The sequence below is a fragment of the Heteronotia binoei genome, chromosome 18 (assembly GCF_032191835.1).
Source record: "Heteronotia binoei isolate CCM8104 ecotype False Entrance Well chromosome 18, APGP_CSIRO_Hbin_v1, whole genome shotgun sequence".
Classification (NCBI taxonomy): Eukaryota; Metazoa; Chordata; class Lepidosauria; order Squamata; family Gekkonidae; genus Heteronotia; species Heteronotia binoei.
The window spans coordinates 3,323,316-3,350,158 of record NC_083240.1 but is presented as its reverse complement, the minus strand read 5'-3'; the positions used below and the strand labels follow the sequence as shown (position 1 = coordinate 3,350,158).

General features: G+C 50.6%; 1 protein-coding gene and 1 long non-coding RNA gene across 3 annotated transcripts in view; one reads left to right on the top strand and one right to left on the bottom strand.

Annotated features, from left to right (window-relative positions):
• Positions 1 to 8,492: 8,492 nt before the first annotated feature.
• LOC132587231 (uncharacterized) lies at positions 8,493 to 14,383 on the top strand. The gene is made up of 4 exons (XR_009556410.1): positions 8,493 to 8,587; positions 9,079 to 9,214; positions 11,435 to 11,545; positions 14,277 to 14,383. It is a non-coding gene; the product is annotated as an uncharacterized LOC132587231 (long non-coding RNA).
• Positions 14,384 to 17,370: 2,987 nt separating this feature from the next.
• Positions 17,371 to 26,843, bottom strand: part of MTHFR (methylenetetrahydrofolate reductase) — a 45,302-nt gene continuing 35,829 nt past the window's right edge. For both annotated transcript variants that reach the window (XM_060259226.1, XM_060259227.1), the window contains exons 10-12: positions 21,534 to 21,635; positions 19,386 to 19,505; positions 17,371 to 18,164 (exon numbers count right to left, since the gene is read on the bottom strand). In XM_060259226.1, coding sequence (XP_060115209.1) covers positions 17,982 to 18,164; positions 19,386 to 19,505; positions 21,534 to 21,635 — 405 coding nt within the window. In that variant the 3' untranslated portion in view covers positions 17,371 to 17,981. The remainder of the gene's footprint in view (positions 18,165 to 19,385; positions 19,506 to 21,533; positions 21,636 to 26,843) is intronic.

Sequence of the window (26,843 nt, the reverse complement as noted above, 5' to 3'; positions counted from 1 at the left end):
GTGTTTGTTGTGGGGGAAGAAGGTAAAGGAGACTGTGACCGCTCTGAGGCTCTGAGATTCACAGTATAGGGCAGGATATAAATCCAGTATCATCATCATCGCCGTCATCATCATCATCTTCTTCTCTGCTCTGTTTTGACTCCAGAATCAGAGGCAGCTGCTGGCGAGATGCTTTGCGCTGTGGTCATCTCGGACTCTGCAGTACTTGAAAGGCCAACGGCTTCACAGGCACAGCCTCCTCTCCCGGTAAGACTCTGGAGAAGCAGCTTCCCCTCTTCGCTAGGTGTTGGGGCAGGAGAAGAAGGATGATGGGTACCCAGTGTCCAGCTTCCGTGACAATGCCAGTCCAGGGAATCCTGCAAGGAATAGAGCAGGTTGTGTCTCTTTCACAGATATTCTGTGGCTCTCGAAGCCCCCACTGCCCCTGCAGCTGGCTTGGAGAAGGCATTTGTCCCTTTAAATCACTTATCCAAGCCAAGCCAGCTGGCAGTTTGGAGAATGCATGTAAAATTAAAGTTGCTTTCTTTCCACCTCTCCTCCCATCGATCTGCCTTCCTTCCTTGTGGCTCTCAAACATCTGACATTTATTAGGGTTTGTAGAATCTTTCGGGATCAAGTGCCGTGTTCTACTGGAGAAAGTTTTCCTTCCAGACGTTTCGTTCTCAGCTGCGGAGAACATCCTCAGTGGCGTTGCAGCCGGAGCAGGCGCCCTGACCTTCTTGGCTGCTGTGCATTGAGTGGGGCCAGGGCTGCTGGAGAGCTGCTATTTCTAGGCTGGAGTGATAAGGATAAGTTTTCCTTATCGCTACCCTTCCAGGAAGCCCCACCAAACAATGGGCACATCCACAAACTAATTGCCCTTTCATCACACCCCCTCCAGCCTAGAAATAGCAGCTCTCCAGCAGCCCTGGCCCCACTCAATGCACAGCAGCCAAGAAGGTCAGAGCGCCTGCTCCGGCTGCAACGCCACTGAGGATGTTCTCCGCAGCTGAGAACGAAACGTCTGGAAGGAAAACTTTCTCCAGTAGTACACGGCACTTGATCCCGAAAGATTCTACAAACCCTAATGATGTTACCAGCCATGAAAACCTGAAATCTTTGATCTGACATTTATTCTATGTGGCTCTCACGTTAAGCAAGGTTGGCCACCCCTGGTATGGAGAATCTTGCCCCACACAGTCATAATAGCGGGTGTTCATTGTGGGATGTAGTGTAGAAATACACTGCAAGAGAACTATTGTTTCTGTGGATTGCTTGTATAAATGTTTTTCACACTGTTTTTTTACACATGCCCGGAAGCACATTTCCACAGAGCAGCAGCTAACAAGTATTTTAAATAATTTTAATTACTAGGGAGTAATTACTAGGGAATAATTAGTTACTAAGGAGGAGAAACAGAGCCAGTGCTTCCCCAAGAGTGGTTGTTCCTTCTCTTGCAAACTTTATAAAAAAGGTAGTCCCCTGTGCAAGCAGTGAGTCGTTACCTACCCCCACATCACATTTCCTTGGCAGACTTTTTGCGGGGTGGTTTGCCATTGCCCTTCCCCCCCAGCAAGCCGCCCTGAGCCACTTGTGGGAAGGGCGGGGTATAAATCTTAAATAAATAAATAAATAAATAAATAAATTTTACTGATCTCAGAAGGATGGAAGGCTGAGTCAACCTTGAGCCGGCTACCTGAACCCAGCTTCCGCCGGGAACGAACTCGGGTCATGAGCAGAGCTTGAACTGCAGTACTGCAGCGTACCACTCTGCCCCTCAGGGCTCTTCTTGCAAACTTTAGACCTAAACTTTGGGAGAAATTTGACTTCAGATTTAATTCTGCGTGTGTGAGTGCGTGTGTGCGTGCGTGTGCACGCGCACAGGGGAATATTAGCATGGGAGAATGCCTGTTGTAGCACTGAAGATTTCCTCCAGATGTGGGCAGAGGGCCTTCTCTTTACAGCTGTGTGTCCCTTGTTGTAATCGTAATTCCCCCAAAATGTGGGGAGTTAGAGGCCTCGCCTTTTGGCCTCTCCTTCTAGAAACTGGCAGGCTCCCCACCCCAGTACCCCCCTCAGAACCGGATGTTATCGATTGTCATCCCGGGAACGTCCTGCTTTCAGAAAGGTTAATTGGCCAGCTGGTGTCTCCATAATGAACCTCTTTGCACCCCACCCCCACCCATCTGGCGAACCTGGGCGTGGGGTTTTTTTGATGGCAGTGAGCAGTTCCTCCCCCCCCCTCATTAAAGATCCATTCCTGGAAGGAAATTAGCGAGAGCCCCAGCAGAGGGAGGCGTTCCTCCATTGGGGCACAGCAGCCTGTCCCAAGAAGGGAACAATGGCCCGGCAGGAGTTCTCAGCAGCGGGGAGCAAAAAAAGCCCTCCACTCAGAGGGGAGGAGGTGAGAATAATTAGCCCCCCCTCCCGGGGCTGGGAGGCAAAATTGACAAGGTGGTGGGGGGTGGCTCCACCTCGGTTCCGTTTTTGATGCCTCCGTCCCAGCCTTCTGCATTGAGAGGATCCGAGGCTGGAAGCTGGGAATGGGGTCCGGTGACTCTTTTCTCCCTTCCCTGCTGGTACGTATAATCCTAGCTGTAACAGAAGAAACGTCAGGGTGAAACTATAAACACTATACTGATTAAGCAGCCAGAGCTTGAGAGAGACGAAACAGCGGCTCCAAAAATTAAAAGTGAGGTGATAAGATAAGACTATTTAAAAAACAATTCCTTCTATCAAGGCAAGATAAAAGTTAAAAGATTGAAAACAACTTAGCATTTTTAGGAGCGAAGAAACAAGCGTCTGCCTTCCTCCGAGTCTGCCATTAGAGCGCACACCCCGACAACAAGCCAGCCGGAACTCTGCTCTGAAGCGGGTCAGTCTTTGGGGGAGACAAAAGCCTGGATTGCAGTGTTTAAATTCTGGCTCAAAATTCACTTTAGAACAGATCCGAACAGCCTTCTTGATTGTATGAAAAGAGACCCATATATTTCATCCTGGACTGCAGTGCTTATGTCCAAACTTAACCTGTTGGGGATAGAGGTTGATGATTTTTTTACTTCTGATGAGTCATATATCTTCAGATGTATTAAACTGAGACTGCGGGAGTTGGAGGAAACGAAACGAAACTATACTGTCAAAACATTTATTACAGGAAAATAATGGGGTGATAGGAAAAACCTTGTAGCCTCTACTTCTAAGTAGCCTCTACTTCTAAACAGTCTGCAATGAAAAATATAAATGTGCACCCAGGCACTTTTACCTTTCCAAAGCCTCTACCTTAAACAGACTGCCATAAAATACACATGAGTGCACGCAGGCACTTTAACGTAACCTCTTTTTCCGAACCGTCTGCACTTAAATGAATCCAAACAGTCTGCAGTAGAATCAATCAGAGTGCGTGCAGACGCTTTTAAAGTGCACACAGGCACTTTAACATAACCTCTTTTCCCAAACAGTCTGCACTTAAATGAATCCAAACAGTCTGCAGTAGAATCAATCAGAGCACGCACAGACACTTTTAAAGTACACACAAGCACTTTAACATAACCTCTTTTTCCAAACAGTCTGCACTTAAATGAATCCAAACAGTCTGCAGTAGAATCAATCAGAGTGCGCACAGACACTTTTAAAGTGCACACAGGCACTTTAGCATAACCTCTTTTTCCAAACCGTCTGCACTTAAATGAATCCAAACAGTCTGCAGCAGAATCAATCAGAGTGTGCACAGGCACTTTTAAAGCGCATGCAGGAACTTTTTAACGGTTAGGAGTCTGCATGCGGTTCATAACCCAAAAGCATTAGAAAACAGTCTGTCCCGAATTCTTTCCTGCAGAGTGCACGCAGGCACTTTATCAAACACGTTATCCCACTTCACAGGCACCCTCTGTCTGCTCTTGTTTCAGTGAGGTGTTGGGATAAAGAATAAGCTCATCCACATCAAGCCAGTCCACATTAGCTGTTGTCAAATGTTTTGTTGCCTTTATCGAGACTGACGGCTTTTAAGTGGAACACAAAAATCCTTTCTCTTCCTCGCAAGGCTCTAGCTCATTCTTTGTAAAGACGGAGCGGGTTCTAGCAGAAAGGGAATAGAATCCTAGCGGAAAGGGAAGCCGGACTGCTCGAGCGGACAAGGTGGACGGAAGGGTATCCCACAATGCACAGGGTTCGCAGGGACCCAGCTTAGAACAGCTGAAGAGCCTTGCTGGATCGGGCCACGTGCAGGGCCAGCTGTAGAGTGTCTAGGCAAGGCTAACTACTGGTGCCCCCCGCCCCCCCCCCCCCCCGCACTGATAACAACACCATCACATGGAGGGGATGCCTGTTTTGACGCCCCCAGAAGGCTGGCACCCTAGGTGTTTGCCTGGTGGCGGGGCTGGCCCTGGCCATATGGTTGCCCGCAGAAGGCCCACAAGCAGCGACACAGAGGCTGAAGCCGGCTCTGTTATCTCCCCACCAGCCCCCCCTGCCCCGCAGTTGGTATTCACGAGTATACTCTGCCTCTGAACACAGAGGTTCCACTGTTGTCACGAACAGCCCACTTCCAGCTCCTCCTGTATATATTTATTCATTTAAAAAAACCGACCTTCTGCCCCCCCCGCCCCTCTGATCGGGGAGGTTAGCTTGGGAATGTGTCTCCAGACCAACATTCCCTCCAAGCTGTGGAGTCTTGTGAGCAAAAATTCTGCTTTGTGAGCTCTTGCCCCTGTATAAATCGATGGTGCGGTCTCATTTGGAGTACTGTGTGCAGTTCTGGTCGCCGCACCTCAAAAAGGATATTATAGCATTGGAGAAAGTCCAGAAAAGGGCAACTAGAATGATTTCCCTATGAAGAAAGGTTGAAACGCTTGGGACTGTTTAGCTTGGAGAAACGTCGACTGCGGGGTGACATGATAGAGGTTTACAAGATAATGCATGGGATGGAGTAGGTAGAGAAAGAAGTCCTTTTCTCCCTTTCTCACAAGAACTCGTGGGCATTCGATGAAATTGCTGAGCAGCCAGGTTAAAACGGATAAAAGGAAGTACTTCTTCACCCAAAGGGTGATTAACATGTGGAATCCACTGCCACAGGAGGTGGTGGCGGCCACAAGCATAGCCACCTTCAAGAGGGGTTTAGATAAAAATATGGAGCACAGGTCCATCAGTGGCTATTAGCCACAGTTTGTGTGTATATATAAATTTTTTTTGCCACTGTGTGACACAGAGTGTTGGACTGGATGGGCCATTGGCCTGATCCAACATGGCTTCTCTTATGTTCTTATGCACAAATCAGTGTGTTCTGGGGTCATCTTTCCTGAGTTGAGACGGAAATGTGCGAGCTGGAGGCTCAAAATCTGTGAGCTGGCTCACGCTAACTCAGCTTAAAGGCCTCATCTGAATTCCTTCCTCAGCGGCTGGTTGGCTCAGCGCCCGCGCCCTCTCGCCCGCCAGCGTCCGCATTCCAGTTCTGTCTCCCATCTGTTGAGGGCGGAGCCCCGATGAACTCCGCCTTCTTCTCACCCCCCCCCCATTCTTCTCTTCCTGCAGAGTCGGCCCCCATAGCTGCTAATTTGGGAATGGGGCGGGGGGGGGATCCTAAAGACGGAGGGCAGCCAGCAAGAAGGGCTGCAGGCCACCCAGGCCTGAAATACACGGTCTTATACAGTTAATGCACCTAACTGCATCAAGTATTCATAAAGTAAAATAAGTTATACCATTTACAAATAACTGCTTGCCTTTATACTCACCAGCCTCAGTGCCGGGAGGGGTATAATTCTTTCTGAGAATCTCTTCCTTATAGGGTTGCCACATCCAACTTAAGAAATATCTGGGGGCTTTGGGGGTGGAGCCAGAAGACTTTAGGGGTGGAGCCAGGAGCGGGGGGGGGGGGGGTGGTATGGCTAGCACAATTGAACTCCAAAGGAAGTTCTAGCCATCACTTTTAAAGGGACCACACACCTTTTAAATACCTTCCCTCCGTTAGGAATAATCAAAGATAGGGGCACCTTCTTTTGGGGATCATAGAATTGGACCCGCCTCAGTCCAATCTTTTTGAAACTTGGCAGGTGTTTTGAGGAGAATCACTAGATGCTATGCTGCAAATTTGGTGCTGCTACCTCCAAAAATAGCTCCCCTCCTGAGCCCCAATTTTCCATTATACCCTATGGCAGGGGTGGCCAACGGTAACTCTCCAGATGTTTTTTTGCCAACAGCTCCCATCAGCCCCAGCCAGCATGGCCAATGGCTGGGGCTGATGGGAGTTGTGGGCAAAAAACATCTGGAGAGCTACTGTTGGCCACCCCTGCCCTATGGGACTCAGTCTCCCTAGGGAATAATGGAGTGCCCAGCAGACATCCCCCCCCACGCTTTCTGATGACCCTGAAGCAAGGGGAGGGCCTCCAAACCAGAGGATCCCCTGCCCCCACCTGGGGATTGGCAGCCCTACTTCCTGCAGACTTTATTTTGATGGTCAAAGGGACTAGAAACTTAGTCCTTTTTTATTATTAAGTGAAAGCTAAACATTCAGAGGAAAGACCTGCCTTCTTCTTATGTGGGCTTCCTGGGAGGACCGATCACCCATCGCTTTGCCCCTGAGTCGCAAGGAAACGTCAACATTGTTCTGTAGGAAAACTTTGCTTTTGCCGGAAACAGGACAGGAATCCAAGACAGTCCCTCTCTGTGTTCCCTTCTTCCAGGGCTTTTATTTCCTGGACTGCAGCGGCAGGCCGAGCTTCTGAGCGGTGCCAGGCCCAAGTCTGGTTGGAGAGCGCCAGGCTGCAGCTTCTGGCCTCCTGCTTCGCCAGGTGGAAGGGGGAGGTCTCGCGAGCCCAGGAGCGAAGGGCAAAGGAGAGCCCGCGAAGGAGACCTGCTGCTGGGGGCAGAGCCAGGTGGCGCTGGAGGAAAGCCGTCAGGGGCTCCCAGGCACTACGACAGAGAACGGGGACCGTGGTGCAGCAGGTGGGGATGAGAGCATCCGAAGAGTCCTGCTGGATCACCTCGTCCAGCAATCTTTTACTTTCCCCCCCCCCCTTAAATTTCTTTAGAGCCAGTTTGGTGTAGTGGTTAAGTGAGCGGACTCTTATCTGGAAGAACCGGGTTTGATTCTCCACTTTTCCACTTGCAGCTGCTGGAATGGCCTTGGGGCAGCCATAGCTCTGGCAGAGGTTGTCCTTGAAAGGGCAGCTTCTGGGAGAGCTCTCTCAGCCCCACCCACCTCATGGGGTGTCTGTTGTGGGGGAGATAAAGGAGATTGTGAGCCGCTCTGAGACTGTGAAATTCAAAGTGGAGGGCGGGATATAAATCCAATATCTTCTTCTTTATTGATTTTTTGACATAACAGCAGCATATAAAGTATAATACAACAATATCTTTGTATGGATTCTAAATTTTAGAGCTATATAATAGGTCCAGATTTTAAGTTCTTATGTATGGATTTTAAATGTTAAATTTTAGAGATATTCCTGTTATATTTAGATCAATTTTAAATGTTAAATCTTACAAAGATGTGTCTTCTAGTGAACTAGAGGCAGCAAAACACGTTAAAAGGAGGGGAACCATTTCGCTATAATGTTCGAATGCTGGGGAGAGCTATCCAAGTGAGCAGTAATTTTATCCAAAATAAAATTTAAAAATCCCATACTTTTAAATACCGTGCACACACTGAAGGGGGATTTTCATTCTTCCAAGTATTAGAAATTATATTTTAAGCCACTGTGAGAAAAATCATAATCTGTTCTTTTTTGAGTTTTGGAATTTGTAGACTGTGACAGTCGAACAGGGGCCGGCATCCAGGAGGCATGAGTTCAGGGCTTTGAAGGTTTTGCCCTTTCTGTTTTCAGAGCAGCCGCTACTGGACGAAAGCCGCTGCCTTCCGCCTGTGCCTGCGGGAACGGAGCAGCCTCCTCCGAGCTCCCAAATTCATGAAGACGTCCCTCTCCTGGCCGAGCAGTAAGAAATCCGGTTCTTTCTCTGCTTCTTTTGGGGCTTCTGTAAGAAACTGGTGAGGAGGGGTGCACAACGCTGCAGGAATCTGGCCCGTGCATTCTAGAGAATTGTCTCAGGACTGGGGCGGAGCAGAGCTCACGCTTCACAGGTTCAATCCCCAGCACCTCCTGTTAAAAGGTTAAAAGGCTCTCAGGTGGGCAGGATGGGGAAGACCTGTCTTTGTCTGGGATCCTGGGCTGCCACCACCTCTCACAGGTGAGCTGTACAGGTGAGCTGCTATAGATAAAATTAAACAACCTTTGGGGGGAGGCCCAGAGCAATGCTGGTCACTGTTGTTCCATCTTGCTCCCTTTCTCCCCCTCCCCCAACAAAAACGAAGAGCCAAAAGGGGCAGCTGCAGAACAAAGAGCTCAGCAGGAAATCATCCTTTATGCATTAATATGAATTCTCTTCTCCAAGAGCAGAGAAGAAACAGAGAGGAGGGATTCCCTCCCAGCTTAGCTGTCCTGGCCAGGCTGAACAACAGTGCTTTCCACGTCTGGCTGGTCGTCTGCAGAAGCCAAAGCGGTGTGGCGAGGCCTTCTCAGCGTGGGCCCCTGGACAGTCCTGGCAGAGCAGAATGGAATGTGAAACACGTGGAGATCCGGAGTAGCGGTGCTGGAACGGATTTTACAAGGTGGCTTTGGTAAGACCCCAGTCCATCCCGCTTGTGGCGTGTACTCTGTGGCGTGAGAGCCAGTTTGGTGTAGTGGTTAAGTGCGTGGACTCTTATCTGGGAGAACCGGGTTTGATTCTCCACTCCCCCACTCCTGCACCTGCTGAGATGGCCTTGGTTCAGCCATAGCTCTGGCAGAGGTTGTCCTTGAAAGTGCAGCTGCTGTAAAAGCACTCTCAGCCCCACCTACTTCACAGGGTGTTTGTTGTGGGGCGGGGGGAAGGTAGAGGAGATTGTGACCGCTCTGAGACTCTGAGATTCAGAGTATAGGGCGGGATATAAATCCAAAATCATCATCTTCTTCTCTGTGAGGCGGCACAGCCTCTGGATTGTGGCTTCAGTGAATTCTAGCACCTGCTATGAGATTCGTCCCGGGTTAGGGCAGATGGGAGCAAGCAGGATGCTGTAATTGCCAATGAATTTGTTTCTCTTCTCTCCCTCCCTTTTTGACCCTACTCCAGGAGGAAATACCTGAGGCTCTGGAGATGCAACGTTCTCCTCCGCCGTTTCCAGGAGACGTGGAGGGCACGCCAGCTGGCGAGGGCCTGGTTGGTCTGGAAGGATGCCTGCCGGACCGAGTGGGTGGTACAAGCTTTGGTGAGTGGGGAGGGGCAGGGGGGAGAGAATGCTAGCCCCTACCCTTTCCCTTCACCTCCGGCCATTTCCCCAGAAATTGATCTGCTGAGACTGGAAGCCTTGGTACAGAGAGGACAACCAAGTTTCTGGTCTATATTGCCGTTCTGAAGTTTGGAAATGCACAGGTGTGGCGTGGCTGTGAAGAGAGCCAATTTGGTGTAGTGGTGAAGTGCACGGGCGCTTATCTGGGAGAACCGGGTTTGATTCTCCACTCCTCCACTTGCAGCTGCTGGAACGGCCTTGGGTCATTCATAGTTCCCACAGGAGTTGTCCTCGAAAGGGCAGCTTCTGTCAGAGCTCTCTCAGCCCCACCCACCTCACAGGGTGTCTGTTGTGGGGGGAGAAGATAAGGAAGATTGTGAGCTGCTCTTAGTTTCCCATTCAGAGAGAAGGGCGGGGTATAAATCTGCAGTCTTCTTAAGTGTGTGGACTCTTATCTGGGAGAACTGGGTTTGATTCCCCACTCCTCCACTTGCAGCTGCTGGAACGGCCTTGGGTCAGCCATAGTTCTCACAGGAGTTGTTCTTGAAAGGGCAGCTTCTGTCAGAGCTCTATCAGCCCCACCCACCTCACAGGGTGTCTATTGTGAGGGGAGAAGATAAGGAAGATTGTGAGCTGCTGTTATTCTCCAATTCAGAGAGAAGGGCAGGGTATAAATATACGGTCTTCTGAAGTTTGGAAATACAGAGTTGTGGCACGGCTATGAAGAGGGAGCTGGGAAGCCCTCTGTCCCCCTCTCAGCTGTGACCTCACTGAGGGAGTGGACAAAATAATTCTTCCCTTATTTTCCACTCTTCAGCTGCTTCATATAAACGACACTGGCCAACTATACAGTGAAGCAGGGCTCTTCTGATGTTCTTCTCAGGGGAAAGCCTCGGCCTCTCTGCCCTGTTGTTGGACCCCCAGAGGAACTGGTTGGCCACTGTGTGAGACAGGAGGCTGGACTAGTTGGACCCTCCCTGGTCTGACCCAGCAGGGCTCTTCTGATGTTCTTCTCAGGGGAAAGCCTCGGCCTCTCTGCCCTGTTGTTGGCTCTCCAGAGGAACTGGTTGGCCACTGTGTGAGACAGGAGGCTGGACTAGATGAACCCTCCCTGGTCTGATCCAGCAGGGTTCTTCTGAGGTTCTTCTCAGGGGAAGGCCTCAGCCTCTCTGCCCTGTTGTTGGCTCTCCAGAGGAACTGGCTGGCCCCTGTATGACACAGGAGGCTGGACTAGATGGACCCTCCCTGGTCTGATCCAGCAGGGCTCTTCTGAGGTTCTTCTCAGGGGAAGGCCTTGGCCTCTCTGCCCTGTTGTTGGCTGTCCAGAGGAACTGGTTGGCCACTGTGTGAGATAGGAGGCTGGACTAGATGGAGCCTCACTGGTCTGACCCAGCAGGGCTCTTCTGATGTTCTTCTCAGGGGAAGGCCTCGGCCTCTCTGCCCTGTTGTTGGCCCTCCAGAGGAACTGGCTGGCCACTGTGTGAGACAGGAGACTGGACTAGATGGACCCTCACTGGTCTGACCCAGCAGGGCTCTTCTGATGTTCTTCTCAGGGGAAGGCCTCGGCCTCTCTGCCCTGTTGTTGGCCCTCCAGAGGAACTGGCTGGCCACTGTGTGAGACAGGAGACTGGACTAGATGGACCCTCACTGGTCTGACCCAGCAGGGCTCTTCTGATGTTCTTCTCAGGGGAAGGCCTCGGCCTCTCTGCCCTGTTGTTGGCTGTCCAGAGGAACTGGCTGGCCACTGTGTGAGACAGGAGGCTGGACTAGATGGACCCTCCCTGGTCTGATCCAGCAAGGCTCTTCTAATGTTCAGACTACTGAAATGAAGTGCTTTGGAAAGGTGTATTATGATGAACAGACCCATGCCTGATTAAAGGCACTGTAATTTAAATGGAACCTCCATATCCAGAGGCTGCAAATATGAGTTGCTGTGGAAGGCTCTGGCCTCTGGGCCGCATCTTGTGGGCCTTCAATGGGAACAGACTGGCAAATGGGATGCTGGAAGAGAGGAACCTTTTAGTCTGCTTTAACCGATAGCCTGTTTTTTCTCTCCCATGAGGAGACACAAATGCATACACAAAGGGATCTCACGAGCCTTTCCTGGGGTGCCCCACCGTATTGATGGGAAGCCTGAAAAGCGTGTGCTGGCTTTCGACAAGCCCCCAGGCAATGATTATTGTGCTTCCCCTCCTACAGGCGTGGCAGAGGCTGGCCCAGTGGGGCTGGAAGGCGTGGAGGCGGCGTTTCCTACAGACGCAGGTGTCTGAGCATTTCCTGGAGGCCCAGGACAGGAGCCTACTCAAGAGGGTAAGAACATAAGAGAAGCCCTGTTGGATCAGGCCAATGGCCCCTCCAGTCCAACACTCTGTGTCACAGAAGAACATAAGAGAAGCCATTTTGGGTCAGGCCAATGGTCCATCCAGTCCAACACTCTGTGTCACAGAAGAACATAAGAGAAGCCATGTTGGATCAGGCCAGTGGCCCATCCAGTCCAACACTCTGTGTCACATAAGAACATAAGAGAAGCCATGTTGGATCAGGCCAGTGGCCCATCCAGTCCAACACTCTGTGTCACAGAAGAACATAAGAGAAGCCCTGTTGGATCAGGCCAGTGGCTCATCCAGTCCAACACTCTGTGTCACATAAGAACATAAGAGAAGCCATGTTGGATCAGGCCAGTGGGCCCTCCAGTCCAACACTCTGTCACATAAGAACATAAGAGAAGCCCTGTTGGATCAGGCCAGTGGCCGCTCCACTCCAACACTCTGTGTCACATAAGAACATAAGAGAAGCCCTGTTGGATCAGGCCAATGGCCCCTCCAGTCCAACACTCTGTGTCACATAAGAACATAAGAGAAGCCCTGTTGGATCAGGCCAGTGGCCCATCCAGTCCAACACTCTGTGTCACATAAGAACATAAGAGAAGCCCTGTTGGATCAGGCCAATGGCCCATCCAGTCCAACACTCTGTGTCACAGAAGAACATAAGAGAAGCCATGTTGGATCAGGCCAATGGCCCATCCAGTCCAACACTCTGTGTCACAGAAGAACATAAGAGAAGCCCTGTTGGATCAGGCCAATGGCCCATCCAGTCCAACACTCTGTGTCACATAAGAACATAAGAGAAGCCATGTTGGATCAGGCCAGTGGCCCCTCCAGTCCAACACTCTGTGTCACGTAAAGACATAAGAGAAGCCCTGTTGGATCAGGCCAGTGGCCCCTCCAGTCCAACACTCTGTGTCACGTAAGGACATAAGAGAAGCCCTGTTGGATCAGGCCAGTGGCCCCTCCAGTCCAACACTCTGTGTCACATAAGAACATAAGAGAAGCCATGTTGGATCAGACCAGTGGCCTATCCAGTCCAACACTTTGTGTCACACAGTGGCCAAAAAACTCAAGTGCCATCAGGAGGTCCACCAAATGTAACGTGGTCAGGCACCAAAGAAGGGTAGGGGAGTAATTCCTGAACGCATTGTGGGGGGGGGGCGCATCTGGAGATCAACCATGAGACAACAATGAAGTAAAAGCCTTCTGTGAATATGTATCAAGTAGTCCTTCACAGAGGTTGTCAGCCGCATCTCAGTGCAACATACTGGTTTCGCAGGACTTTTTTTTTGTAGCAGCTCATTTGCATATTAGGCCACACCCCCTGATGTAGCCAATCCTCCTGGAGCTTACAGTAGACCCTGCACTAAGAGCCCTGTAAGCTCTTGGGGGATTGGCTACACCAGGGAGGTGTGGCCTAATATGCAAAGGAGTTTCTGCTACAAAGAAGCCCTACCTTTGCATATTGTAGCAGGAGCTCATTTGCATATTAGGCCACACCCCCTGATGTAGCCAATCTTCCTGGAGCTTACAGCAGGCCCTGCACTAAGAGCCCTGTAAGCTCTTGGAGGACTGGCTACATCAGGGCCATGTGGTCTGATATACAGTGGAGTTCCTGATCCCAAAACCCCCTCTGCTGGTCTGGCCTAGCCACCTGCTCAGTCTCGCGCTTGAGGTGAGGGTGTAGTAGACATGCCCCTTCTCTGCTTTGGAAACATTCTGTTGCTCCCTACATGGAGGCACAGCTCACCTTTGGAGGAGGCTGCCTGTTGCATTTCTGTGTGAGTTGCTGCTCTGAATTATAACGCATGCTTTGCATGGCTTCAGGGCCCCTGTGGCAGATGTTCTCATGGCTTGGGTAGACAGGTCTTGCTTCAGCTTCTAGTCTGATAGATTGAAAGCGGCTGGAACATCACTATCGGGTGACAGAGTGGCTGCATTCAGACGTCACCACAAACCCTGGTTGGTTGTTGTGGGATGAAGTCAGAGAAGCCTCACGCTTACTCCCTCCCTCCTCCCCTCACACGGCTGGTTAACAAAAGGCATACCGATTTATGGAAACTTCCCACTGGTCCTTGCACCCAAACCACAGACTATATTTGGGACCCTTCCTTAGAAGCGAGAATTAAACTTTGGCTCGCAGTCCCAGTTTGTAAGGGTGAACGCAGGCCGCTGGTAATGGGGTCAGGCACAAGAAGAAAGTTTGGCTTGCGGCAAATCTTTCCTTTGGTCACAATCCTTAGTGGAAGGGAGAAACAGGGCCCCAGGAATTTCCCCCAGGTCCTTTCAGGCTGCAGCCAATGTTCCCTCTAAGCTGAGTTAGTGTGAGCGAGCTCTCAGGTTTTTAACCTCCGCCTCAAACATTTTTGTCGTAGCTCAGGAAAAAATGGCCCCGGAGCACACTAAAATGTATGCAGTAGCTCACAACTTTAATGCCAGTAGCTCACAAAGTTGAGTTTTTGGTCACAAGACTACCCACCTTAGAGGGATTGTTGGTTGCAGCCAAACTAGGCTGCTAACAGCACACGGGTTCTAGGCTGCCTGAAGCTTTCCCCATTTTATGAAAGCATATTCGGTAAGCCTGCCAGAGAAGGTGGAGAGAAAAACAAGAGAGGAAATACCTGTTTGCCTGGACAGCCTTGGCCTACCCGGCCCCTATAGGGGATTTTGTGGGACATCCCACGCCTGGGATAATTCCTGTCCCTTCTCTTTAGGCTTTCGGAAGGTGGCAACAACTGGCAGCAAAAGTGAACGGCCAGCCGCAAGAAAGCTCTTCGATCTCCCTGCCTCTTTCACGCAACACAGGGGCAGATCCAACCAAAGTCTGAAGCTGGATGCCAAAGGGCGCAGGACACATCCTGCTGATTTCTCTTCAATAATGCAGAAACCCAACCGTTCAGAGGCTCTTGGATATTTTTTTTCAAAGGGGTGTCTGTGTTCAAATCAGCCAGTTTGGTGTGGCCATTAAGTGTGCATGGACTCTTATCTGGGAGAACCGGGTTTGATTCCCCCCTCCTCCCCTTGCAGTTGCTGGAATGGCCTTGGGTCAGCCATAGCTCTAGCAGGAGTTGTCCTTGAAAGGGCAGCTGCTGTGAGAGCCCTCTCAGCCTCACCCACCTCACAGGGTGTCTGTTGTGGGAGAGGAAGGAAAGGGAGATTGTAGGCTGCTCTCTGTCCTTGAAAAGACAGCTTCTGGGAGAGCTCTCTCTCAGCCCCACCTACCCCACAGAGTGTCTGTTTTTTTTTGGGGGGGGGGAGAAGATATAGGAGATTGTAGGCTGCTCTGAGACTCTGTCCTTGAAAGGACAGCTTCTGGGAGAGCTCTCTCTCAGCCCCACCTACCCCACAGGGGGTCTGTTGCCGGGGAGGAAGATAAAGGAGACTGTAAGATTCAGAGTGGAGGGCGGGGTATAAATCCAATTTCTTCTTCATCTATCTACCAATGAACTATGCCCTGGCTTTGCCAATCGGGAGGGTACATTTCCCATCCAGACAGACTGCATTTAGGCCTGGGGGAGGTACAGCGGGAATTGGGAGATGCGATCAGCCTGGAATAGAGTTTTCTTCCTGGTGGAACCACCCCTGATCAACGTTTCGTTGCTTTTCCATCATTCAAAGACTGTGCGGCATCAACGGATTCATCACCTCCAAAGGCCCGTTCCTGCTAGGTACAGCAAGACCCAGGAAACTCAATTCGTAGTGGAACACCCCCACCCATTCCCTCAAGGGGTGGGGGGAAAGTCGCCTGCTTCCTTCCCCCTATTCATCTCCCTCTTTGTCTGGGCCCTCCCAATCTTTCCGGAACACCAGGCCGTATTTTTAAAGTGGCCTCTCACAGCTGGAATTTCTTAGCCCCGCAGGTGTTCACATCCATCATTGCTTATTAAATGCTCAACTAAGCAGGCAACTGGGCGCGCTCTCTCTCTCTCTCTCTCTCCTCCCTTCACGCCTTCCCCGCTTTCCCTTTTTCTGCTGATTAGGCTGCTGATGAAGGAATCTGCCAGGGGGCAGCTGAGGCCCTGACAAAGCCGTCTCCCCCTCCCAGTGCTCCCCGAGGGGTTTCTTGTTGGAGCCCTCCCTCTCTCATTAGCTTGCGGCACAATGGAGGGGCTGGGAGTCACCGCTGTCATCGCAAAGATCCTAAAGGGCAGGAGGAAGAGGCTGAGCGCAGGGACAGACTGTTCTTCCAACTGGGGCTGGAAATAGGTTAGGGAGTCACTCATTTTGACATTTCTAGGGTTGGTCAAAAGCCTACCTTAAAGAACGAGACCCGTTCAGATGTTGCAATTCTACCCCCCTCCCCCCGAAAAAAGAAACCCAGCCCAGAATGTGGCACAGAAGACAGGAAACCACTTCCTCGTTCCTCTCTAAGGCCTTCTAAGCCAGTTTGGTGTAATGGCGAAGTGCGCAGACTCTTATCTGGGAGAACCGGGTTTGATTCCCCACTCCTCCGCTTGCACCTGCTGGAATGGCCTTGGGTCAGTCATGGATCCTGCAGAGCTGTCCTTGAAAGGGCAGCTTCTCGGAGTGCTCTCTCTCAGCCCGACCCACCTCCCAAGGTGTCTGTTGTGGGGGAGGAAGGTAAAGGAGATTGTGAGCTGCTCTGAGACTCTTCGGAGTGGAGGGCAGCTTCTGGGAGAGCTCTCACAGCTCCACCCACCTCACAGGGTGTCTGTTGTGGGGGAGGAAGGGAAAGGAGATTGTGAGCCGCTCTGAGACTCTTCGGAGTGGAGGGCAGCTTCTGGGGGAGCTCTCTCAGCCCCACCCACCTCACAGGGTGTCTGTTGTGGGGGAGGAAGGGAAAGGAGATTGTAGGCCACTCTGAGCCTCTGTCCTTGAAAGGGCAGCTTCTGGAAGAGCTCTCTCAGCCCCACCCGTCTCACAGGGTGTCTGTTGTGGGGGAGGAAGGGAAAGGAGATTGTAGGCCACTCTGAGCCTCTGTCCTTGAAAGGGCAGCTTCTGGAAGAGCTCTCTCAGCCCCACCCACCTCCCAGGGTGCCTGTTGCGAGGGAAGAAGGGAAAGGAGATTGTAAACCAATCTGAGATTCAGGGTGAAAGGCGGGGTTGAAATCCAATATCATCTTCTTCCTCCACTCCACAGGAGGAGAGGGGTATTAAAATAACATGCGTCATGCTTCGGAATATAAAAAGATGGTTGAGCAAGATTTCCAGACATTTTGGGGTGGGGTTTAGACTTTCTTTTCAGAGCACTGGAGTGGAGGTATGAACACATGAAGACGTACAGGAAGGTGCCTTATCCTCAGGCCTCGGATTCAGTGGGAGCTCACAGGAGTGCAGTTCCTGAACCTTTCTGAGGGTTCCCCCTCCTCCTCCCCACCTTGTCCATTGAATAGTAGGTGAAGCTGCATAACAATCCCTGGATGAGCTCCACCACCTATTTTTCTACAGTGACCCCTGCTTAGCCTGAATCTGACCTCCAGTCCAACAGCGTCAGTCTTGTGTACTCAGACTGGCAGCAGCTCTCCAGGGTCTCTGCTAAAGGCGTTTCACATCTCCTCCTGCCTGGTCCTTTCAATGGGAGATGCCAGGGATTGAACCTGGAACTTTCTGCTGTACCACTGAGCCATGGCCCCCTCCTGTATGCAAAATTGTTAGGCATTACAAAATCACCAAACTAGGTATAAACTGAACTTTGACCTTATAATTCCAGTTCAGGGTTTGCAGGGTTTACATATGTGTAAGCTCTAGATTGAGGGGGTAGATACCTACAACCCCAACACTTTTGATCTGTAGACCGTAAAAGGGAGTTTTCCAAGATCCTGTGACCATTCCATAACACAGCATTGCAGAGGCATCAGTTATGTACATTTATTTATTTTTTACAATTGTTTAAATAGCTGGCAAATTCACCCAGCGGGCAAAAAAAAAAAGGACCTTGAATGAGTCCTTCATCTCACCAGCTTAGAAAACAAAACAAAATAAATAGCTCACCAAATCCCCAGGCCCCCAGGTGTGGGGTGGTCTGCTGTGGGGGAAGCCCCAGCACAAGTGCGGTTCTGCACTAGACAATCAATCATTTTAACAGCCAATTAAAAGGGAATGCACTGCAGCAATGGCTCAGTACATTGAGTGCAACTCAACCATCATGTATGTCTGTGCTGGTAAGGTCAGGGAGACGCCAGTTGGGTTTTCAGTTACCCTTAGTCTAGGAGAAGGGAGAGCTTGTGACGGAACGGGTAAACCGAAAGAAGGGAAGATTTAAAAATAAGTCTTTTCAGATCAGAAGGGAAGACAAACGTCCTTGCGGCCCCCAGATGGAGGGTGGGGAAGGGGGTAACACAGCCAGAGGAACCCTCCAGGGGAGTGTTAGGGGGCCGCTGTGATTCCACCTTGCATCCGGAGTCTGAGCGTGCTTCCGGCCAGATCGGCTGGGGGGACCTTGTTCTCTGACGGACCGGTCAGTTCAACAGCTCAAAAGTGTCCTCCACTACCTGCCAGAGGCAGTTCTCCAGGGGGAAATCGTTGTCCACCAAGTTAACCAAATAGTAGTTGTTGTGGATGTACTGGATGATCATGCGGGAGGGGGACTCCTCTTCGTACAGCTTGGCCCACTGCTCGATCCACAGAGCGAAGGCCTCGTCCTGTCCAGGAGGAGCAGAGAGAGACAGAGAGAGAGGGAGTAGGGTTACTCTGATGTGTGCATTAAAAAAGGGGCGTTGCCTCTTGTAATTCACTTCCCGGACAGCGGACTTCTAAGGGCAAACTGCAGGAATATTGGGTGGGGGGGAGTGCAAACCTGTCCTGGGAGCCATAAGAACAACAAACTTTTCCTCCTAGTTTGACAAACCTTTGCTGTGCTTTTATCGAAAGTTCTTGTGGAAACAGCCCAGTAGGGGGCACGCAAAATGCTTAAAGTGCAGCTCATACTCCAAATCCTTGACCCTTTTAGTTTGTGACAATTCTGAAGCAAGGGAGAATCGCAAGCGAATGGGAGGAAGGTTTTAAGAGCAGCAGACGTAATCCAGGGAGCCTGGATGCAGGCAAGCAGGAAGGAGAGGAGGGCTCTCCCAGCTGCTGCTACTTCTAGCGCAGGGGCCCTTGGCTCCACACAGAGCCTTTGTCTCCCTGTTGTTTTGAAGAGGGGGCACGTGGAAGAGGTTGTTTTTTTTAAAAAACATGTGATAAGTTTATTTTAGAAATTCCAAGTTATACAGAACTTTGTTGGGTGAAGTAGTATCACGGAGATTAATTCCATATATAACAAAATTCTACCATGCATGAAGTATTATGGTATATATAACACTGTAGAACATCTTATTTAGCATTTAAGATAACATCCAGTTCGCCAATCAATCAAGATAAATAAATATCCTCTAAGGATAAATTAACTGGTAATTGGGCTAGAATTTTGACTCTTGAGCTAAGAATAATGCCTTGCTCCATCCCAACCCAAAGGAAATATTTAAATACAAAGAAAGAAGGCATAGCATACGTTAGAAAGAATTATAGTGAGAGAAACTGAAGGTAAGTTGTGTTAATAGGTAAGAGTTCTTTTGAAGAGTTTTCTGGCAGACGAAAGCTCCCAGGCTCTCCCGACTAAATTCCTGTACCGCAGGAAAAGCTTGTGATAAATGAGAGTAAATAAAGGAAGGGACTTTGGAATGCCCCCGATGGGCTGTCTCTGAACAGGATCTGGGATTGTGTGCCAGAATGTTATGTGTGGGATGAGCGTGGAGTAAAAGGACTTGATGCACTATTTGTCATTGCTCATGGGAATTTGCACAAGGGGGTGAGACTTCCAGCTATGCAATCGGAAGCCAAATGTTTCCCCAATGAAGAGGCCGCGCAGCCCCCTTCCTTACCTTCCAGTACATGAAGCTCACCGGATCCACCACCGTCGGCTGAACGATCTCCCTGCCAGGGAAGATGCCCCAAGTCACGGCGTTTGGTTGCAGGTCGTGAGCGTTGGTGATGTTTTCGCCCTGCCGGCGGGAAGGGGACGGGATGAAGAAGGGTTAGAAATCAGAACACACCGGTGCTCGTTTCTTCGCGTGGCCTCAGCCCACCAGACATTCCAGATGTTGCCGTCTCCATCTCCAGGAAAATAATTCCCCCCCCCAACTGGAACCCACAAAACTGCCCTGTACTGAATCAGAACTTGGGTCCATCAAGGTCTGTGCTGTCTATTCTGATGGCCAGCTGCTCTCTGGGGTCTCGGAGGTGTTTCGCATCGCCTTCTACCGGATCCGTTTAGCTGGAGATGCCAGACATTGGACCTGGAACATGCTGCATGCTACCGCTGAGCCACGGCCCTTGCTGCTCAAAGGGCTGCTGCACCAAAGGAGGTCTGCGATCCATTTCCTGCTGCTCCAGAGGGTGAGGCCAGAGCCTCAAGGGGCTTGAGATACAGGAAGAGAGACTGTGGCCGAGTGTTAGAAGAAACTTCCTAATGATAAGAGCAGTTTCAGTCTCTCCCACACTGGAGGTTTTCAAGACAGCCATCTCCTGGGGATGCTCTAGCTTTGGACTGTCTGCTGGTGCCACATTTGATAGCCACGAGGCCACTTCTAGCTTTGTGCTTTTGTGCCCCTAACAACAAACCATTTCCACTGCTATCTGGCATGGGGGGTTACGTCTTGATCCTTGGTTGCTCTCACCCTCCGGACCTGGCCTGGAAGAGGAGCGGCCCCCCCTCCCCACTCAACTCTGCCATCCAAGAGCCAAGGGTTTAAACAAACCTTGAAAGCCCTCTAAAGTTCAGACAAGTGGAAAAGACGATGACTGGATGAAAGCCCACCTGGAAAGCAGAAGGCAACCTGGCATTCCGTTTGGGGTGGATTCTCACGTTCAGGGATGCAAAGGTGTTGTGGGAACTGGTTTCCCATCCTAAGGGGAAAGACTCCCCAACTGTCTTGCTAGAAAGATCAGCTGGGATTTGAACCAGGAGTCCCTTGATCTGCACACATGTCAAGCGCTGCTAGAGGGTGTCAAGGAGAGGAAGAAGAGCCAGGCCCTGAAGCCATTGGTCCCTCCTGAGCTGGCCAGGCTAGAGATGGTTCTTTGTCAGCAACCAAACTTGCTAAACGTAAGAGCCACATAGAATAAATGTTGGATGTCTGAGGGAAGGAAGACAGACAGACGATAGATAGATAGATAGATAGATAGATAGATAGATAGATAGATAGATAGATAGATAGATAGATAGATAGACAGACAGACAGACAGACAGACAGACAGACAGACAGACAGACAGACAGACAGACAGACAGACAGACAGATAGATTGATAGATGACAGACAGATGGCAGGCAGACAGACAGATAGATAGACAGAGGAAGGGAGGAGGGAGAACTGAAAAGAAAGGAACTTTAAATGCATGCTCCAAGCCAACGGGCGGCTTGGCTTGGAGAAGAGATTTAAAGAGAAATGCTTCCTCCAAGCCAGCCAACAGGTATTGGGGGCTTCAACAGCCACACAATCTGTGTGAAAAAGCCACATGTGGCTCCTGAGCCACAGTTTGGCCACTCCTGCCCTAGCCGATAGTGGAGGCTGCCAAACTGGAGAGCCAGTTTGATGTAGTGGTGAAGTGTGCGGACTCTTATCTGGGAGAACCAGCTCTGATTCCCCACTCCTCCACTTGCACCTGCTGGAAGGGCCTTGGGGCAGCCATAGCTCTCGTAGGAGTTGTCCTTGAAAGGGCAGCTTCTGGGAGAGCTTTCTCAGCCCCACCTACCTCAAAGGGTGTGTGTGTGGAGGGGAAGGTAAAGGAGATTGTAACCACTCTGAGATTCAGAGTATAGGGCAGGATATAAATCCAATATCGTCTTCTTCAAAAGATGGTGCACGCCTGTGTGCTCAGCCCAGTCCCGATCCTGGGGGGGATCTGCCCTTCAGCCTCTCCTGCCTGTTGTGCCTCGGAACCAAATCTTGCCTCCCTCTGAATACCAGTCGAAGCCAAAGTCCACCCATCTTTGTTTGCCCAGTTTCAACAGCAATGTTTTTGGGGCACACCTTGACATTGACGATGTGGTAATTCACCCGCTGCCCGTATTTCTTCAGAACCGTCTGGAGCGCCGTCACAGTCTCGCTGGAGGTGAAGAACTCCAGGTAAGCCTGCAGGTAAGAAATATTATGGTGGAGATTCCTTTGCAGTGGGAAAACAGGGTGGGGGGTGCAATGACAGAGGAACTGTTGCTGTTCCCCCAGTTTTAAGTCACCCAAAGGGCCTCGTTCTTCTCACCTTGCTTCTGTTGGGGAGTTCATTTCCTTGACATTTTCTAATTTGATTCTATGCCCTCTTTGATATACAACACAGCACCCAAACACACACACATCCCTCTCAGTTCTGCCTCTACTCAGGAGCAAACCTTCCACTTTGGAAGAAAAAAAAAACCAGTCAAAGCCAAATACTCTTTGGTTCACAGGCCTCCCAAACTCAGGACAGTTTTTTTCTTTACAGTACAGCCATTTAGCATGTGAAAACTGGGTGGGGCTTCCTATCTGTCTAGTAACAAGTCCACTCCAAAGCATCCCTTAAAATCAATGGAACTTTGAAGAAGAAGATATTGGATTTATATCCCACCGTCCAATCTGAAGAATCTCAAAGTGGCTCAAAATCTCCTTTACCTTCCTCCCCCACAACAGACACCCTGTGAGGTGGGTGGGGCTGGAGAGGGCTCTCCCAGCAGCTGCCCTTTCAAGGACAACCTCTGCCAGAGCTACGGCTGACCCAAGGCCATGCCAGCAGGTGCAAGTGGAGGAGTGGGGAATCAAACCTGGTTCTCCCAGATAAGAGTCTGCACATTTAGCCACTATGGCTGATCCAAGGCCATTCTAGCAGCTGCAAGGGAAGGAGTGGGGAATCAAACCCGGTTCTCCCAGATAAGAGTCCTCTCACTTAACCACTATGGCTGACCCAAGGCCATTCCAGCAGCTGCAAGTGGAGGAGTGGGGAATCAAACTCCGTTCTCCCAGATAAGAGTCCGCTCACTTAACCACTATGGCTGCCCCAAGGCCATTCCAGCAGCTGCAAGGGGAGGAGTGGGGAATCAAACCTGGTTCTCCCAGATAAGAGTCCGCACACTTAACCACTACACCAAACTGGCTTTCCAAACTTAGCACCAATTTAAAGACTACTCATAATCAACAGTGGATGAAAATGAACAAAGGTTGAGGCCGGTGGCACTTTTGAGACCAACAAAGTTTTATTCCTGCACACAAAAACTTATTCCAGGAATAAAACATTGTTGCCTCTGTTTCAGACCAACACATCTATCCACCTGAATGGATGTAGATGTACCTGGGCCAAATCAGCCTTCCTGCTTGTATCCTCTATCTGGGGGTCACACCAAAAGAAAAAGCTGCAGGCTTCCTCCCCCTTGATTGTTTTCCTGACCCCCCCCCAAGAGCCCTTTGAAGCAATTATTTGCCCCTTTCAGAGGGAAACAAAGAGAACCTGTGTCCTTCCCTCCAGTGGGGGCAATTAGAAGCTTCATGGGGCCCTCTGAGGCCAGGGAAACAGCCAAGCCCCCCACACACAACAATTTGAGCCTAAACTGTGGCTCCAATCAAAAATCATATACATACAGTGCCACTGTTTAGCACTAAAAAACACTTTGAAAATCTAGGTGGGCAGCCGTGTGGTCTGAAGCAGGAGAACAAAACGAGTCAAGTGGCAACTTTTAGACCAACAAAGTTTTATTCAGAAACTTCGTGCCACTTGACTCTTGCTTTGTTCTACTTTGGAAATCTGTTCAGAGACTGCCCAGCCTCTCATCTAGTTTGACCCTGATCTCACCAGGTAGCGTGCCTAAAAGTAATTCAACGTATTGAGTTACGGGATATTCCCCGTCTCTAGCTATAGAATGAAAATTCTTGGCTCTCTCTCGTCTCTCCCACCCCGTGGAGAACAGCAACTGAAGGGATTTTGCTGAGCTGTGAACTGCAGCTGAAAACGTGGGTTGCCTCTTGCAGGCAAAGAGCCACACAACACAACGGTATCAGAGGGTTTGAGGCCAGGCCTGTAGCTACGAGGGGGCCTGCGGGGGCACAGCCCCCCGACTTCTTGCCAAGGCCCCCTGACCCCCAAGGAGCCCCCAGGTGATAGAGAGGTCACTGGCTGGCTGCATCAGAAGCAGCCGGGGCCTCCTGCCTGAGTTAAAGGGCCCACCAAACAGCTGATTGGTGGGGCCTTTAAATCAAAGGGGGTGCTGGCTGCTGCTTCTGCCCCCCACCTGCGCGCTATTTTAGTGGCAGAGAAGGAAGGTCAGCAGCCAGAGCCACTCTCCCTGCTGCTCTTGTCTCTGCCTTTCCTTCCTGCCACTAAAACAGCCTGCAGGCTCGGGGGCAGAAGCAGCTCCCACTGGGTAGGAGCTTTCCTGAGTCACTTCTTCAAAGACTGACGGTCTCCGCCTGCCTGAGTCTTGCGCAGGGCCTGAGTGAGGGACCTCGCTTCAAGATGTGTTTCCTCAAATTCCAAGCTGGGGACCCCCCTGGAGAGCCATTGCCCTTTTAAGACACTGGGAATCGAACGTTAGGGGCGCCGCGTTCCATTGGGGTTCCCTTTCATCTTTGCTGCCGCCAGGTGCTGTGCAGGCATTAGCAGGGCTTGCGATGCAGGCGGCCCGCCTGAGCAGGCCGCCTGCGACTTCCATGGGAACGTCTCCCCCCAGCACCCCGCCTGAGTTAAAGGGCCCACGGAGCAGTTGGGGGCTGGAAGCTGCTTCTGCCCCCCACCCTGCGTGCTATTTTAGTGACAGGAAGGGAGGCAGTGACAGAGTGGCAGAGAGAGCTTCAATGTGGCAGATGCGGTTCAATGTGGCCAAGTGCAAAGTAATGCACATTGGGGCCAAGAATCCCAGCTACAAATACAAGTTGATGGGGTGTGAACTGGCAGAGACTGACCAAGAGAGAGATCTTGGGGTCGTGGTAGAGAACTCACTGAAAATGTCAAGACAGTGTGTGATTGCAATAAAAAAGGCCAACGCCATGCTGGGAATTATTAGGAAGGGAATTGAAAACAGATCAGCCAGTATCATAATGCCCCTGTATAAACTGATGGTGCGGCCTCATTTGGAATACTGTGTACAATTCTGGTCACCGCACCTCAAAAAAGATATTCTAGCATTGGGAAAAGTGCAGAAAAGGGCAACTGGAATGATTAAAGGGTTGGAGCACTTTCCCTATGAAGAAAGGTTAAAACGCTTGGGGCTCTTTAGCTTGGAGAAACGTCGACTGCGGGGTGACATGATAGAGGTTTACAAGATTATGCATGGGAAGGAGAAGGTAGAGAAAGAAGTCCTTTTCTCCCTTTCTCACAATACAAGAACTCGTGGGCATTCCATGAAATTGCTGAGCAGTCAGGTTAAAACGGGATAAAAGGAAGTTCTTCTTCACCCAAAGGGTGATTAACATGTGGAATTCACTGCCACAGGAAGTGGCAGCGGCTACAAGCATAGCCAGCTTTAAGAGGGGATTGGATAAAAATATGGAGCAGAGGTCCATCAGTGGCTATTAGCCACAGTGTATATATATATGTGTGTGTGTGTGTATACACACACATATATTGGCCACTGTTTGACACAGAGTGCTGGACTGGATGGGCCAATGGCCTGATCCAACGTGGCTTCTCTTATGTTCTTATGTTCTCACCAGCCTTCTTTCCGCACCACTAAAACAGCGCATGGGGCCAGGAGCAGAAGCAGCCCCCAGCTGATCCGCGGGCCCTTTAATGCACTGGAGACTGGGGGCTGCTTCTGTCCCGGCCCCCTCCCTAGTTTAGTGGTGGGGAAGAGCAGCAGGGAGGGAGGGTGGGGGGGAGTGAGGAAAGGGAAGGTTGTGTGGGGTGCCAGGGGGCATGAGTGCCCCCTGAAAAAATTATATGACCCCCCCCCCCCCCCCCCGAACTTCCAGATCCTGGCTACGGCCCTGTTTGAGGCACTTCTCAGCTGACCTTAATCTTCTTCCACTGTGAGACAGAGAAGGCAGCAGAACAGTAGGGCTGATACAAAACCAGATCTCACGAAATGCTGGCAGGAATGGGAAAGTACGAATGCAATACTTGTGTGTGTGTGTGTGTGCGCATGTGTGTGCAGGCACACCCTGTCTCCTGGACTTCCAACAACAACAAAGGGAGGGGGGGCAGGCAAAGATCAAGAGGCTGCTTTTAAAACACAGCAAGCACAAGGACCTAATTTTGTACTGGGGGGTTGATTTCCCAGGCAGGGGGCTGAATTGCAAAGAGGCTCCCTGCAGGGTCTCTTGATAGGCTCTTCACAAGGGCTTTGACATTCACAGCTTTGCTCCTTTTGTGTGAACCGAGAGCGGAGGGCACACAGACCTGCTAATGCCCCTTAATCTCTCAGCCCTTCTGCCGTGCAGACGGGCTGGCCCTGGAAATCCCAGACTTCGGTGCATCCCCCCACCACCAATTCCTCATACGTTATTCCCAGTTTGAGATACCCCCCACCTTCTGTCCTAAGGGGTGATCTATCTTTCCTGCAAAATGGGCAAAAGTAGCAACTGCCCCTACTGTTATCCCTCCACCCCCACTTCGTGGAACGGCCTACCAGAGGAGTTCATGAAGTCCCCCACCCACCCCCGCTGTCCTGGCCTCCCACAAACTGTGCAAAATTGAATTATTCAACAGGGCTTTTTTTGTGCAGGAAATAGGGTAGCAGCGTACAAAACGATTCACAAACATGCTTGCGTGAATGAGTAGTCTATACTGCAGTCTGCTGCTTACTGTAAGTACACTCCTATTATGCAGTTTCTGCACTACTTAATGTGCCAGACTTATGCGAAGTTTCTGTTTCTTTCTGGTAGCTCCGGACTTCTAATATCCTAATACTCTGGTTATTGAATGTCCCATTTGGCTGATCGTACTGACCCTGTGTAATCTGCCTTGAATCCCTGTGAGAGAGGGTAGACTATAAATAACTTAGATTAAATCCAAATAGATTAAATCCAAATAAAAGGCCTGTGGACACCCAGGAGCTGGATTTTACCCTGCCCTGCTGCTCCACAGCTGCTTATGAACATATGAAGCTGCCTTATACTGAATCAGACGCTCTTTGGTCCATCAAAGTCAGTATTGTCTTCTCAGACTGGCAGCGGCTCTCCAGGGTCTCAAGCTGAGGTTTTTCACGCCTATTTGCCTGGACCCTTTTTAGTTGGAGATGCCGGGGATTGAACCTGGGACCTTCTGCTTCCCAAGCAGATGCTCTACCACTGAGCCACAGCCCCATTCATGGCTCTCCAGGGTCTCAAGCTGAGGTTTTTCACACCTATTTGCCTGGACCCTTTTTAGTTGGAGATGCCGGG